Below are 15,929 nucleotides of genomic sequence, written 5' to 3' on the forward strand. Positions count from 1 at the left end.
GAAACTGGAGGCCATAAGCAGCCACATTTCAACCCCCTTTGACTGGGAGCATCATCTCAAATGAGTTTTAATTAGGTAAAAGTTTGGGAATTGGCGTGGATCGAAACAGATTTACAAGGAGGACACTGGGATTGAGTTGTTATGCACATCAGGAAAGGCTGAGCAGGCTGGAGCTCCTTTCTTGAGAAAAGGCAAGGTTCAGGGCTGGCCTGATGGAACTCATTAAAGATTACGAAAGATCTCAATAGGGTATACACGGAGAAGGTGTTTTCATTCATGCAGGAGTCCAAAGCTAGGAGCCATAAATAAAAGGTAGTCACGAATAAACTCAGTAGGGAACTCAAGATGAAGTTTCTTTACCCAGAGTGCGTTGAGAATGTGGAACACTACCACAGTGAGTAGTTGAAGCAAACAGTATAGATGCCCTTAAGAGGAAACTAGGTGAATACATGAGAGATGGTAAGAGGGTGAGATAAGGTAAAATGCGAGCAGGCTTGTGTGAAGCATTAACAGTGCCACAGACCAGTTAGACCAAGTGACCTGTTTCTGGGTTGTAAATTCTTATGTTTTAGATAATTCCAGAGTCATTACATTCTGGTCTGTTGTTGACCATTGTACAGTAGGATTGCTGCATTGTACGCATGCAAGACTAGCTTCCCCAATCCACCTCCTTTCCAAGGATCGATCTCTGCACCTCACCACCAGCAAAATAGATCAGTTAACATGCACACATTGGCAGGTTCAGCACACAAGGGGGTGCTCACATGAAGCAGCTCTCCAGCAATTAAAAGCAGAAGATGCTGGAAAAACTTAGCAAGTCAGGCAGCATCTGCAGAGAGCAAGAAACAGAGTTAATGCTTCAGGTCCATGACCTTCCATCAGAGCTGGGCAAGGTTAGAGATGTAACATTTTTTTTTAAATTCATTCACGGGATGTGGGCTTCACTGGCTGGGCCAGCATTTATTGCCCATCCCTAAGTTGCCCTTGGGAAGGTGGTGGTGAGCTGCCTTCTTGAACCGCTGCAGTTCATGTGGTGTAGGTACACCCACAGTGCTGTTAGGGAGGGAGCTCCAGGATTTTGACCCAGCAACAGTGAAGGAATATTTCCAAGTCAGGATGGTGAGTGAATTGGAGGGGAACCTCCAGATGGTGGTGTTCCCATCTATCTGCTGCCCTTGTCCTTCTAGGTGGTGGTGGTCATGGGTTTGGAAGGTGCTGTCTAAGAAGCCTTGGTGAATTCCTGCAGTGCATCTTGTAGATGGTACACACTGCTGCTACTGTGCGTCAGTGGTGGAGGGAGTGGATGTAGTGCCAATAAAGTGGGCTGCTTTGTGCTGGATAGTGTCAAGCTTCAAGTGTTGTGGGAGCTGCACTCATCCAGGCAAGTGGATAGTATTCCATCACACTGACTGGTTCTTTGTAGTTGGTGAACAGGCTTTGGGGAGTCAGGAGGTGAGTTACTCATCGCATGATTCCTAGCCTCCGACCTGCTCTTTGTAGCCACAGTATTTACATGGCTAATCCTGTTCAGTTTCTGGTCAATGGTAACCCCCAGGATGATGATAGTGGGGGATTCAGTGATGGTAGTGCCATTGAACATCAGGGGGCAATGGTTGGATTCTCTCTTGTTGGAAATGGTCATTGCCTGACACTTGTGTGGTGCGAATGTTACTTGCCACTTGTCAGCTCAAGCCTAGATATTGTCCAGGTCTTGCTGCATTTGGACATGGACTGCTTCAGAACCTGAGTCGTCGCGAATGGTGAACATTGTACAAGCGTCAGCGAACATCCCCACTTCTGACCTTATGATGGAAGGAAGGTTATTGATGAAGCAGCTGAAGATGGTTGGGCCTAGGGCACTACCCTGAGGAGCTCCTGCAGTGATGTCCTGGAGCTGAGATGACTGACCTCCAACAATCACAACCATCTTCCTTTGTGCCAGGTATGGCTCCAACCAGCAGAGAGTTTTCTCCCCGATTCCCATTGACTCCGGTTTTGCTAGGGCTCCTTGATGCCACACTCGGTCAAATGCTGCCTTGATGTCAAGGGCAGTCACTCTCACCTCACCTCGGGAGTTCAACTCTTTTGTCCATGTTTGAACTAAGGATGTAATGAGGTCAGGAGCTCAGTGGCCCTGGTGGAACCCAAACTGGACATCAGTGAGCAGGTTATTACTAAGCAAGTGCCACTTAATAGCACTGTTGATGACCCCTTCCATTAGTTTACTAATGATCGACAGTAGACTGATGGGCGGTAATTGGCCGGATTGGATTTGTCCTGCTTTTTGTGTACAGGACATACCTGGGCAATTTTCCACTTAGCCGGGTAGATGCCACTGTTTTAGCTGTACTGGAACAGTTTGGTTTGGGGTGCGGCAAGTTCTGGAGCACAAGTCTTCAGTATTATTGCCGGAATATTGTCAGGGCCCGTAGCCTTTGCAGTATCCATTGCCTTCAGCCATTTCTTGATATGACATGGAGTGACTCAAATTGGGTGGAGACTGGCAGCTGTGATGCTGCGGACCTCCAGAGGAAGCCGAGATAGATCATCCACTCGGCACTTCTGGCAGAGGATTGTTGCAAATGCTTCAGCCTTATCTTTTGCACTGATGTGCTGGGCTCCTCCATCATTGAGGATGGGGATATTTGTGGAGTCAGTGAGTTGTTTAATTGTCTACCACCATTCACGACTGGATGTGGCAGGACTGCAGAGCTTAGATCTAAACCGCTGGTTGTGGAATCGCTCAGCTCTGTCTATCACTTGCTGCTTATGCTATTTGGCACGCATGTGCTCCTGTGTTATAGCTTCACCAGGTTGACAGCTTATGTTTAAATATGCCTGGTGCTGCTCCTGGCATGCCCTCCTGCACTCTTCATTGAACCAGGGTTGATCCCCTGGCTTGATGGTAATGGTAGAGTGGGGGATATGCCGGGCCATGAGGTTACAGATTGTGTTCGAGTACAATTCTGCTGCTGCTGAAGCCCCACAGCGCCTCATGAATGCTCAGTCTTGAGTTGCTAAATCTGTTCAAAATCTATCCCATTTAGCACGGTGATAGTGCCACACAACACGATGGAGGATATCCTCAACGTGAAGGCGGGACTTCGTCTCCACACTGACCGTGCAGTGGTCATTCCTACCAATACTGTCATGGACAGATGCATCCACTGCAGGCAGTTTGATGAGGATGAGGTCAAATATGTTTTTCCCTCACCACCTGCTGCAGGCCCAGTCTAGCAGCTATGTCCTTTAGGACTCAGCCAGCTTGGTCAGTAGCGGTGCTCTTGGTGATGGACTTTGAAGTTTGAATACATTTTGCGCCCTTGTCACCCTCAGTGCTTCCTCCAAATGATGTTCAACATGGAGGAGCACTGATTCATCAGCCGAGGGAAGGTGGTATGTGGTAATCATCAGGAGGTTTCATTGTCCATGTTTGACCTGATGCCATGAGACTTCATAGAGTCGATGTTGAGGACTCCCAGGGCAACTTCCTCCTGACTGTATACCACTGTGCTGCCACCTCTGCTGGGTATGTCCTGTCCTACTGGCAGGACAGGACATACCCAGGGATGGTGATGGCGGAGTCTGGGACATTAACTGTAAGGTATGATTCCATGAGAATGACTATGTCAGGCTGTTGCTTGTCTAGTCCGTGAGAGACAGCTCTCCCAATTTTAGCACTATCCCCCAGATATGAGTACGGAAGACTTTGCTGGATTGACAGGGCCGTGATGGCCGTTGTTGTTTCCGGTGCCTAGGTCGATGCCGGGTGGTCCGTCCGGTTTCATTCCTTTTTTGAGTCTTTGTAGCGGTTTGATACAACTGAGTGGCTTGCTAGGCCATTTCAGAGGGCATTTAAGAGTCAACCACATTGCTGATGTCCATGACATCTCTGGCAATCTCTCCTTTGTCTCCAACTACCACTGACCTCCTATCCAGCTTCACCTGCTCCACCCCCCCTTAAACAGTATAAATTTCATTACATTTTTACTTCTCTTTAGCTCTGAAGAGTCATAAGGGCTTGAAACTTTAATTGTTTTTCTCTCCACAGACAGTGTTAGACCTGCTGAGATTTTCCAGCATTTTCTGTTTTTGTTTCAGATTTCCAGCGTTCGCAGTGTTTTGCTTTTATCTTAGGGAAGAGTGCATCTCTGTTCATAGGTTCCTGATATTTTGGACATGAGCAACTCTCAGGTACACAAACTGTCAAAAATCTGTCTTGACAACTGAGTGACTCATGGTTACATTTCCAGTGCCTTTTGCCAGAGAGATGTCTTGCTGTTTTAACTGAATTAAGAAGAAAAAACAGCCACGGGAGTTTAACTAATGAAGATGCCCCAATAATTCAGGGAAATCCCTAGCCTCCCCATTCCCACACCGTGCCCAGGACTGTCCAAAGATTATAAAGAAGGTAAATGAGATACAGTTAGCACACTGACCAGAAACTGCACTGAACTAGCCACAGAAACACTGTGGCTACAAGAGCAAGTCAGATGCTAGGAATCTTGCAACGAGTAACACACCTCCTGACGCCCCAAAGCCTGTCCACCATCTACAAGGCACAAGTCAGGAATGTGCTGTAATACTCCCCACTTGCCTGGATGAGTGCAGCTCCAACAACACTCATGAAGCTTGACACCATCCAGGACAAAGCAACCCGCTTGATTGGCACCATATCCACAAACATTCACTCCCCCCACCACCGACACACAGTAGCAGCAGTGTGTACCATCTACAAGATGCACTGCAGGAATTCACCAAGGCTCCTTAGGCAGCACCTTCCAAACCCACAACCATCTAGAAGGACAAGGGCAGCAGATAGATGGGAACACCACCACCTGGAAGTTCCCCTCCAAGTCACTCACCACCCTGACTTGTAAATATATCGCTGTTCCTTCACTGTCACAGGGTCAAAATCCTGGAACTCCCTCCCTAACAGAACCGTGGGTGCACCTACACCACAGGGACTGCAGCGGTACATGGAGGCAGCTCACCACCACCTTCTCAAGGGCAACTAGGGATGGACAATAAATGCTGGCCCAGCCAGCGAAGCCCACATCCCGTGGGTGAATAAAAAAAAAGGTTGACCACCCTCTGAGTGAAGAAATTTTTCCTTATCTCAGTCCTAAATCACCTGCTCTGTATCCTGAGACTGTGGCTCCTGGTTCTAGGCTCCCCAACCAGGGGAAACATCCTCCCTGCATTCAATCTGTCTAGTCCTATTAGAATTTTATATGTTTCAATCAGGTCCCCTCCGTGGAACTCTTCCCCAGAAAGGGAGAGACACAAAATCATTAAATACTTTTAAGGCAGAGGTAGATTCATTCCCTTGTTAAATCGAGAAGTGGGGGAGACAGCAAGGTAGTGGCAATGTCACTCGACTAGTAATCCTGAGGGCCAGGCTAATGCTCTGGAGACATGGGTTCAAATCCCACCATGGAAGCTGGTGGAATTTAAATTCAATTAATAAATCTGGAATTGAAAGCTAGTCTCAGTAACGGTGACCATGAAACTATCGATTATCGTAAAAACCCATTGATTCACTAGTGCCCTTTAGGGAAGGAAATCTGCCGTCCTTACCCGGTCTGGCCTACATTTGACTCCAGACCCACGGCAATGTTGTTGACTCTTAACTGCCCTCTGAAATGGCCCAGCAAGCCACTCGGTTCAAGGGCAATTAGGGATGGAGCAACAAATGCTGGCCTTGTCAGAGACACCCACATCCCATGAAATGAAGAAATAAAGAATCAATGGTTAGGGGAGACTGGCAGGATAGTGGTGTTGAGGCCACAATCAGATCAGCTATGTTGTTGTTGAATGGCGGAGCAGGCTTGAGGGGTCGAATAGCCTACTCCTGCTCCTAATTTGTTTGTTTGTATCTTAAGTGATGGACCTAGGTGATCTTTACGATGGAAGTTGACATGGCGTCAGAAGCATGACTTGGTGCCAAGTTCATAAACAGGCTTGGCAAGGCCTGGGGGCGGGGGGGGGGGGGGGGGGGGGGGGGGGGAGAGAGAGAGAGAGAGAGAGAGAGAGAGAGAGAGAGAGAGAGAGAGAGAGAGAGGAGGGGCTCAGTAACAATAAATACAGGCTCCTGTGATCATGAACTCAACAAACGCTGGCTAGCATCTCAAAACCTCTCTGTCGATACCTGCGCTGACTTATCCAAAGGTCCTGATGGGCGACTGCTCACCTCTCTGGCCCGTGCAACGCTTCTTCAGTGCGCTAAAGCTTCAAGCTGCTGTAATGACCAATTCTCAATAAAGAAAACGAGGTTAGTGGGCAAGTCTGCACCAGTGGAAGCTTGCCTTCTAAAGCAGTCTTGCTCTGTTTGGCTGGCCGAGGCTATTATTACAAGACGAGTCCACAGTGCATTGCACCACCTTCTACCATAGGGGCTGCAATGCAGGTGGGGCTGGGAAATTCTCTTCTGGCTTCTTTCTCAATTCAGACACAATGCTTACACATATTGCAGGCGACAAGCTCGAATGAAAGGTCCCACCCAAAACATTAGTCCACATTTCTCGCCAACTCAGCATTTCTAGGCTTTACACTGCAGTCTCCAGTCTTTTATGAATTTTTGTTTCTTTTTGTCTCCCACATTCAAGAGAAGGTCCCTGCGTCTGACTTTCAGGAGGAAAGCCTTTTAGTCAACTTACCATCTGTGCAATCCCCCGGTTGGTGAGAATGTAGCGAGCGTGGATCAGTCCGTACAGCATCTCGGCAGCCTGCTCAATCAGGTCACTCTGGTTTGGATTGTCCTCCAGCTCCTCATCTGGTAACAGGAACATTGAAATGTCAGAGAAGGTCACATTAACACACTACCTCTCCAAAGCAAACAGTTCTCCCACCAGCATGTTTTCAGTGAACTAGTGCAGGGGGTACAAAAAAAGTTTCATATTGTGCCCACCTGATTTTAACAAACGTTAGTTCTCGAAATAGAGTTAAAAATCTTTAGCCTGTCAGTAACAAATAGCCCCATAAGGAAAGCCTGAACAGGGTGAGGCATTTTCCTACCAGAAAAGAGAAGGGATATTATCTGATTGAGGTCCTTACAATTAACAAAGGATTTCACAGGGTAGAGAGAGATATTTCAACCTGTGCAGGAAACCAAAACTCTGGGGCTGTCATGTAAGCTAGTCACAAATAAATCCAATAGGGATTTCAAGAATTCACCCAAAGTGTGAAAAGGGGCGGCTGAGGTGGTGAACAGCACATGTTACAATCCCGTTAGCCAGTTGGTGAAAGAAGAAACCAAAGCCAGTCTTTACTTGGAATAGATTTATTCATGGAGCGAAATATTACAGATATATATCTCCTGACTCCACTTTACCCCTGCACAAGTCTCTCTTTATATGTGCTCAAGTGACCAATCAATGCCCTCCACCCGTTTGTCATTAATTAACCTCAACTGATACAATTAACAGCACAGACACATTTATGGCAAAGCTGGATAAACAAAAGGGAGAAGGAAATAGAAATAGGGTGAGAGGAGACGACTCATGGGAAGCGTATGCACAGGCATGGGACCAGTTGAGCTGAATGGCCCGTTTCTGTGCTATAAAATCCTATGAACCGAGAGAGATATCTCAATGGGATGGTTAAGATTCAGTCCTTCCAAATTTAAGGTATGTCTGGAGAGAACATTCAGAGCTGCACACCAAGGTCAGATGAACTGGTTGGTCACCAATGGAATTAGAAGCCATGCACAAGTAGTATATTGTGCACTGAAGTATGCTGCTTAAGGCAGAGAATGTTTGCTGTATATACTGCCACAAAAACAATAAGTGAGCTGTGGATTCAGGGGATACTCAAATATTCTACTCACTCAAAACGTTCTTGGAACACTTGGTAGTTTTGTAACCTCAGTTGAGTCTTCACTCAAAGCTTAGTCACATATGCATGTTACTTCCTTAAAGTGCAATTTGCTGTGGATTTTCATGCACATTAGGTTTTTCAGGAGGTTTTTAAAGCATCTAGGGCAACACCAGCTGCTGGAACACAGACATGGGCTGCGTATGAATATTAGGATTTCTTTTTTTATCCATTCATTATGGCAAGCCCAGCATCCTATGCCCATCCCTAATTGCCTTTTAAGTGGTGAACCACTTTCTTGAACCACTGCAGTCCATGTGGTGCAGGTGCACCTACAGCGCTGTTAGGTGTGGGGGCAGTTCCAGGATTTTGACCCAACTACAGTGAAGGAACAGTGATATATTTCCAAGTCAGGGTGGTGAGTGACTTGGAGGGGAACTTCCAAGTGGTGGTGTTCCCATGTGTCTGTTGCTCTGCCCTTCTAAGTGCTAGAGGTCACGAGTCTGCCAACTGTTTGATGCTGATCATACCCTTGGCCTGTGGGCAAAGGGGCCTGGTGAGTTGCAGCAGTGCAGGTACATACCGCTGCCACTGTGTGTCGGTGGTGGAGGGAGTGAATGTTTAAAGGTGGTGGATGGAATTCTGATCCAGCGGGGCTGCTTTGTCCTGGATGGTGTCAAGCTTCTTGAGTGTTGTTGGAGCTGCACCCATGCAGGCAAGTGGGAAGTATTCCATCACATTCCTGACTTGTGCCTTGTAGATGGCGAGCAGGCTGTGGGGAGTCCGGAAGTCAGTAACCCTCTGCAGGATTCCCAGCCTCTGGCCTGCTCGTGTAGCCACAGTATTTATATGGCTAGTCCAGTTCAGTTTCTGGTCAATGGTAACCCGCCCCCCTCAGGGTGTTGACAGAGGGCAAGGAGCTCAGTCTCACAGCACTCGCCTCAACGTCAGAAGTTCAAGTCCACACTCCAGAGGCCTGAGCACAAAGTCCAGACAGACACTCCGGCTTTCAAAGGCGCCATCGTTAGGTTGAGATGTTAGCGCAGACACAGCCTGGGTTTTCTCAGGTGGAGGCAGCCCGGTGTCCAGGTCAACATTTAATCCTAAACCAACTACTGACGAGAAACGGAATATTGGGACGTATTGCTGTTTGGCGGGAGCTCCCTGTGCACCAACTGTTTGCTTCGTTTCCTACATTCAAACTGTGCCCACGTTTCAAGAAAGTGTTTCATTGGATGTGAAGCATTCTTGGATGTCCTGGGATCACAAAAAGCACTGCTAAATGCGAGTCCTTTCTTTATTCCTTTTTTAAAAGGTATTCTTTTCATGAGATGTGGATGTTGTTGGCAAGACCAACATTCATTGCCCGTCCCTAATTGCCTGGAAGAAGATGGTGGTGTAAAGGTAATGTGACTGGACTAGTAATCCAGGGACCCAGGCTAATGCTCTGTGGACAGGGGTGGGGGGTCAAAACCCACCACAGCAGCTGGTGGAATTTAAGTTCCATTAATAAATCTAGAATCGAAAGCTAGTCTCAGTGATGGCGACCATGAAACTATCACCGATTGTCATAAAAACCCTTCTGTTTCGCTAATGTCTTTCAGGGAAGGAAATCTGGCCTACATGTGACTCCAGGCCCACAGCAATGTGGTTGACTCTTAAGTGCCCCCTGAAATGGCCGAGCAAGCCACTCAGTTCAAGGGCAATTAGGGATGGGCAACAAATGCTGGCCTTGCCAGCGATGCCCACATCCCTTGAAAGAATAAGGAAAAATTGCCTGTTAAAGGACATTAGTGAACCAGGTGGGTTTTTACAACCATCAATGATAGTTTTACAGTCACCCCGACTGAGACTAGCTTTATATTCCAGATGTTATTAATTGAATTTAAATTCCACCAGGTTGTGATGGGATTTTAACCCGTGTCCCAAGCCTGGGTCTCTGGATTACAAGGCCAATGGGACATTACCATGATCTCCTCACATCACTGGCTTCCTGGAGAAGTAAGTGTCGGGAACTGCCAAGCAAACGCCAGCTGCTTGTCCACAGGACTGAGGGTATGATCTGCATCTCGTGCCCTGGCACTGCTTCCAGTTTCCCCACAAGGCACAGAGGGCACTAAATGAGCTGAGCTGTGAGAGCACACTGGGCTGAAATATTGTTTTTAAGTCAGCAGAGCACAGGCCAGGTGGCAGTGACAGCAGCATGAAAAAACATCAAACCACACAGCGAAAGGAAATACTGGCTGATCTAATCAGACTAATGAGACAATGTTGGCAGACATTGGCATCGGGGGCTCGAGCTAGGGGGAAAAAAAGACTTGCGGTCAAACAGCTGATGAGCACGCCTGTTTTTCACCTTTGGGAAATGGGTTCAATTCAGGTCCAGACTGGTGAATATTCATTCTGTGCTCTCACTACATGGGGCTGAAGGAAATTCGTTCAGACAGTTTCAATCCTATTCCAAGTGGGCACAGGTCCACAGCACAGAGCCGCACTTAGCTCCATTCCAAGCTGGTGATCTCATGCAGAGGCACGGCAGTCTGGAAAATTGAATATTACAGTGGAAATGGAAGAATGTTACATTGGTACAAGTAGGTACTCTCTGGGTGTTTGGAGCTCACACTGCAGCAAACTGCACCACCTTCTGGTAGAAGAACTGTACTTTAAGCGAGAATTTGTTCCTCAAAAGCACCCAGCTTAATAGAGCAACTCGGTAAACATTCCCCGCGTACAGCACACTTTCCAGATTTTTGAACAGGGTCCCACCCAAACCATTAAAGCAGCTGTTTTCTGACTCTGCCGGGTGTGCTTATTGCTGGGCACTTGGGAAAGAGTGAAATCCCTTCCCAGCGTTTCAATGGGCTTGCCTTCTACATCTAGTCAACTATGTTCCTTAGGCCCAACTCCACTGAAGCTGGGAACGTTCCCAAAGGAATTCCATCATTGCCTCTCTTCGGCCAGCAGACAGGGCTTTGCCCCGTCTCTGAACAATACTACGCAGCATAGAGACAGCTACAGCTGGAGCAGCAGCAGCAGCCTGCACCAGCTGAGAGGGGAGGGACCACAGGGACAGGGACAGCGCAGCTGGGGTGCAAGTGACCATGGGGGACTATTCCTACCATCACAGTACCAACATCGAGACAACACGAACGCCAGCTTTACAACGTACCTGGCTCGAGGTCAAGAATCATATCCAACGCTTGACGATAATGAGGCACCTGCTCATTCAGTCCTGTCAGATTGAACTTGTCCTGAATATAATCTTCATCAACCTAGATTAGAGAAACAGAGGGGTAAACAGACAGTACTGCCAGGGTAGGAGGTTGGAAATGGCTATACACTACTAAATAAATAATCCAAGGCCAACTAAACATGCCACCCCAATAACTGAATCAACCTATACACTGGCGAAACACAAGAATAAGCCGAGACCTGGTGTGGGGAGAGGGGGGAATGGCGCGGCCATCTATAAGCTGCAGGAGACAAATAAGTGCATTGACTTAACCCCAGGGCAAACAATGCCACTCACCCCAGATGATTAAAGTGAGTCCCACAAGATTCACATTGTCTGATTAGTGAACAATTAAACCCCCTCGGTACTCGCTACCAGCGAGCTGGAGCTTTTAGACGTTCAGACTGGCAAGGGCAACTCAAGGTGGGCAAACCAGGCTGGCTTCAAAGGAAAATGCAAGGTGCCTGAAGTGAAGCTCAAGATTACAAAACAGAGTTAACAATAAACTCGGCAAATCGGGCCTGCCCGGATGTGGGGTGGGGAGGGTGTTTTGACTTGTTGGGTGAATTAAGCAGCCCACGGCTTTTTGTTCTGGATGTCCTGTGGCAAATAAGCTCAAAGGAAAAATAAATCTGCTTTTGCAGTTCAAGTGTCAGTTTGGAACATAGAATCAGGATTCGGCCTTTCAGCTTCCTTGAGCCTGTTCCGTTTGACTGTAACTCTATCCACCTTGGTTTGGTAACCTTTAATGCCCTTGCCTTACCAAAAAAAAAACACAATTCAAAATGTTTTAATCGGCTCCCAACCTCTACAGCTTTTTGAGGAGAGAGCTCCCCAGGTTTCCACATCCTGTGTGTGAAGCAGTGCTTCCTGATATCACCCTTGAATGGTCTTGCTTTAATTTTAAGATTTTGCACCTGCTTCCCCCAGTCCCCACCACTGGCCAGAGGAATGTAATCACCATTATCTAACCCCTTCAATCATCTCAGATCATGCATAAATCTCATTGTCAAGGAAATATAAGCCTAGTCTATGTAACCAGTCCTCCTAATTTAACCTTTTTAGCCCAGGCCACCTCCCTATGCCAATTTGAGCAAAATTGTGCACATCTGTATCAAGTCATTTGCCTACAGCCCCAAATTCAAGAGACGGAGCATCAGACCATAATAGTAGACCATGAGCCATTCAATACGATCATGGCTCATCTGTCTCAACTCCACTTTCTGACCTGCTCCCCTTCAGTTCTCGAGATCAATAACCTGCCTCTCCCAGTCTTGGATATATTCAACGATGGAGCATCGACAACCCTTTGGGATAGAGAATTTCTAAGATTCACAACCCTTTGAGTGAAGAAATTTCTCCTCATCTCAGTCCTGAATGATCGGCCCCTTACCCTTAGACCAGGGGTGGGGAACCTTTTTCTTACCAAGGGCCACTCACACGTGAATAAAGTTAGTTGCAGGCCACACACACACACACAAAAACCAACTTAATTTATTTTTAAGAGAGAGAGAATACAGAAACATTCAACTCACCCACTGCTTTAATGCGATGGCTGAGTTTGCTTTTCCTTAATAAGTAGCACAGCTTCTGTGTCTCAATCACAACCCTCCTGAAATTCAGCTCAACTTTTTGCTCACTTTCCTTTCCCATTCTCTGCCTCTCTCCCTCCTTTCTCATTCTGTCTCAATCCCAAACCAGCCTAGATTTTGAAATCTCCCCATGGACTGGATGAAAAAGTGCAATGGGCCGGGAGTTCCCCACCCTTGACTGTGCCCCGTGTTTTAGATTCCCTGGCCACCAGCAGAAACCATCTCTCAGTGGCCACCCTATCAAGCCCTTTCAGAATCTATGTTTCAATGAGGTCATCTCTCATTCTTCTAAACTCCAGACAATATAAACCCAATTTACTCATCAGCCTCTCATCTTTTCATCCCAGGGACCAATTTAATGAACCTTCATCCCCAAGGCAATTATATCCTTTCTTAGATATGGAGATCAAAACTGCACACAGTATTCGAGGTATAGTTTCACCAGAATCCTATACAATTGTTACAGGATTTACTTATTCTTGTACTGACAAGTGGCAAGTAACATTCGCGCAACACAAGTGTCAGGCAATAACCATCTCCAAGGAGAGAGAATCTAACCATCGCCCGTTGATGTTCAATGGCATTACCATCACTGAATCCCCCACTATCAACATCCTGGGGGTTATCATTGACCAGAAGCTGAACTGGACTGGCCATATAAATACTGTGGCCACAAGAGCAGGTCAGAGGCTGGGAATCCTGCGATGAGAAACTCACCTCCTGACTCCCCAAAGCCTGTCCACCATCTACAAGGCACAAGTCAGGAGTGTGATGGAATACTCCCCACTTGCCTGGATGAGTGCAGCTCCCACAGTACTCAGAAGTTTGACACCGTCCAGGACAAAGCAGCCCACTTGACTGGCACCACATCCACAAACATTCACTCCCTCCACCACCGACACACAGTAGCAGCAGTGTGTACCATCTACAAGATGCACTGCAGGAATTCATCAACTTCCAAACCCACAACCACTACCATCTAGAAGGACAAGGGCAGCAGATGGATGGGAACACCACCACCTGGAAGTTCCCTCCAAGTCATTTACCATCCTGACTTGGAAATATATCACCGTTGCTGGGTCAAAATCCTGGAACTCGCTCTCTAACAGCACTGTGGGCGTACCCACACCACACAGGCTGCAGCAGTTCAAGGAGGCAGCTCACCACCACCTTCTCAAGGGCAACTAGGGATGGACAATAAATGCTGGCCCAGCCAGCGAAGCCCACACCCCATGAAAGAATAAATAAATACAGGGATCGGCAGTTTAAGTGCAGCACACCAGAACTGTATGATAGGTGAACAGCCCTGTTCTGCATTATATCCAGTTTATCCTTCAATGATCAGGACAAACTGATCATGTGGCGTGACTGTAAAATCAAAATGTGGAAAACCACAGTGCAGCAAATGGAGACAACTTCACATGTAGGCTACTGCCAAGCAGGTGCAATGATTCAAAATTATCTGGGCAGTCCTGAAGGGAAAGTACTAACAGGCCATTCAGCCCATTAAGTCTGTTCCACCATTCTGTTTGATCATGGTGGACCTGTAACTTGACCCCAACTACACATCTTGGCTCCATAACTCTTAATGCAATTGCCTAACCAAAACCTATCCATCTCAGTTTTGAAATTTTCAATTCACCCCCATCCTCAGCAGCTTTTGCAGGGGGGGGGGGGCAGGGAGAGAGAATGTTCCAGGCTCCCTTGAACCTGTGTGTGAAGTGATTCTGAAATCACCCCTCAACAGCCTAGCTATCTTTTTAAGGTTATGCTCCCTTGTTCCTTTCCACCAGAGAAATAATTTCTCTCTCTGTCATGTAAAATTCTTCAATCATCTTATATGCATAGTTGCTTGATAATGGAGAACTTGAGAGTTGCTGAAAAAAAATACTTTCGCCAAAGTTTATCATCTTGTACTCATCAGGACAGTTCGCAAGAATACCAAATGTAAAGGGAACAACAATTTATACTGTGTGAGAAGAGTGCAGATTGGTTGGCAAGTGGAGTCTGATTGATAGAGGCGTTGCCATGGAGAATGCACCAGTTAATGGTGACTGACAGTTAACTGCCAAACACTGTTTGAAATTTAGACCAGGCAGCTTGATTGCTCAGTCAAAGCCATTTGCTGGTTCATTCCTCAGGGCAATGCAGTTATTTATTTTGTTTAGTTGAAACAGGCGCAATGTGTCTGTCCCTTTTTTCAAGCAATACATCTTACACACCTCAATTAGGTCACCCTGTAATCTCCCATGTTCAATGGAATAGAAAAGAGGAGAGAACACAGCATTCCCTCACCTCTCAGGAATGCAATCAGCTCCAAGCGAATGCAATGCAGGTATGATTTCAAAACAGCACTTTCATATGTCAAGACTGACTCATGCAGTCAAGAATCACAAGAAAACCTTTACGTTCTCAGTTTGCTTGTGAGCAACGTCCCCATTACTCCTCCAGAATTTAGCAGATACAGTGGTGTAGTGGCTATGATACTGGACTATGTGACACAGGGTGCAGACCTGGGAGATGGTGAACTGGTTGAAATGATACAAGAGACAATGATAGCACGGGCGAGCGAAATTAAACAACAGAGGCCGAGAGGTCAAACCCCACCACGGAAAGTCACGAAACCGAATTTAATAAACCTGGTCACCTGTGGCTGCCGGGGAAAAGGGGACTTTCTCAGCGCAGCACCACACAATACATCTGTTCAACAGTGCTAGAATAGCAACATGATAATGGCTGGCATTGTATTGCACGGTTGAGTTACATTTAGGATATTTACAATTCCCCACTAGCTTTCCAATGCAAATGAACATGTATAGTTCTGTGGACTGAAGTGGCTGCCCCAACAATAACTGCAACATTTGGATGAGTTCAGGCCCCATGAGGAACAGGAAAAGTCCATGGCTCTTGGATAGCTAGTTAACCGCACTGGGCTAACAAAGCTAGCACTCGCTCAGACACTCACCTCGCAGAAGAACTCGTTGCCACGCAGTCCACAGAACCAGGAAATCCACGACACTTCCTCCGAGCTGCTCATCTTCGTATCCTCTGAAAGAGGGAGGAGGAGAGTTAGTGAGTGACCAGCAAAACCAAAGCCCCTCGTAGCACCCACACTCACCCACTGATAACAGCCTGCCTCTATTTCTCCATTTAATATTAGTGCCTGTTACATCCCACTCATCCTCAGCACTGTACATTTTGGCCTCAAACTGCACTCCATTGTTCCCCCCCTCTCTGCCTCAAGTGGCCCTTCTGCACACATCAGCCTACACGCCAAATCGTCTATTCTC

At 47.0% G+C, this 15,929-nt stretch overlaps 2 protein-coding genes across 5 annotated transcripts in view; one reads left to right on the forward strand and one right to left on the reverse strand.

Moving 5' to 3' along the window:
- Positions 1 to 15,929, forward strand: part of LOC144695488 (TNF receptor-associated factor 2-like) — a 498,558-nt gene that overhangs the window by 210,429 nt on the left and 272,200 nt on the right. The gene's annotated exons all lie outside the window — the stretch shown is intronic.
- The window catches only part of csnk2b (casein kinase 2, beta polypeptide), a 62,740-nt gene that overhangs the window by 17,937 nt on the left and 28,874 nt on the right, over positions 1 to 15,929 (reverse strand). For all 4 annotated transcript variants that reach the window (XM_078566462.1, XM_078566461.1, XM_078566460.1 and 1 more), the window contains exons 2-4: positions 15,605 to 15,687; positions 10,985 to 11,087; positions 6,660 to 6,775 (exon numbers count right to left, since the gene is read on the reverse strand). In XM_078566462.1, the coding sequence (XP_078422588.1) occupies positions 6,660 to 6,775; positions 10,985 to 11,087; positions 15,605 to 15,676 (291 nt within the window). In that variant the 5' untranslated portion in view covers positions 15,677 to 15,687. The remainder of the gene's footprint in view (positions 1 to 6,659; positions 6,776 to 10,984; positions 11,088 to 15,604; positions 15,688 to 15,929) is intronic.

Source organism: Cetorhinus maximus, chromosome 21 (genome assembly GCF_964194155.1).
Source record: "Cetorhinus maximus chromosome 21, sCetMax3.hap1.1, whole genome shotgun sequence".
NCBI classification, from domain to species: Eukaryota; Metazoa; Chordata; class Chondrichthyes; order Lamniformes; family Cetorhinidae; genus Cetorhinus; species Cetorhinus maximus.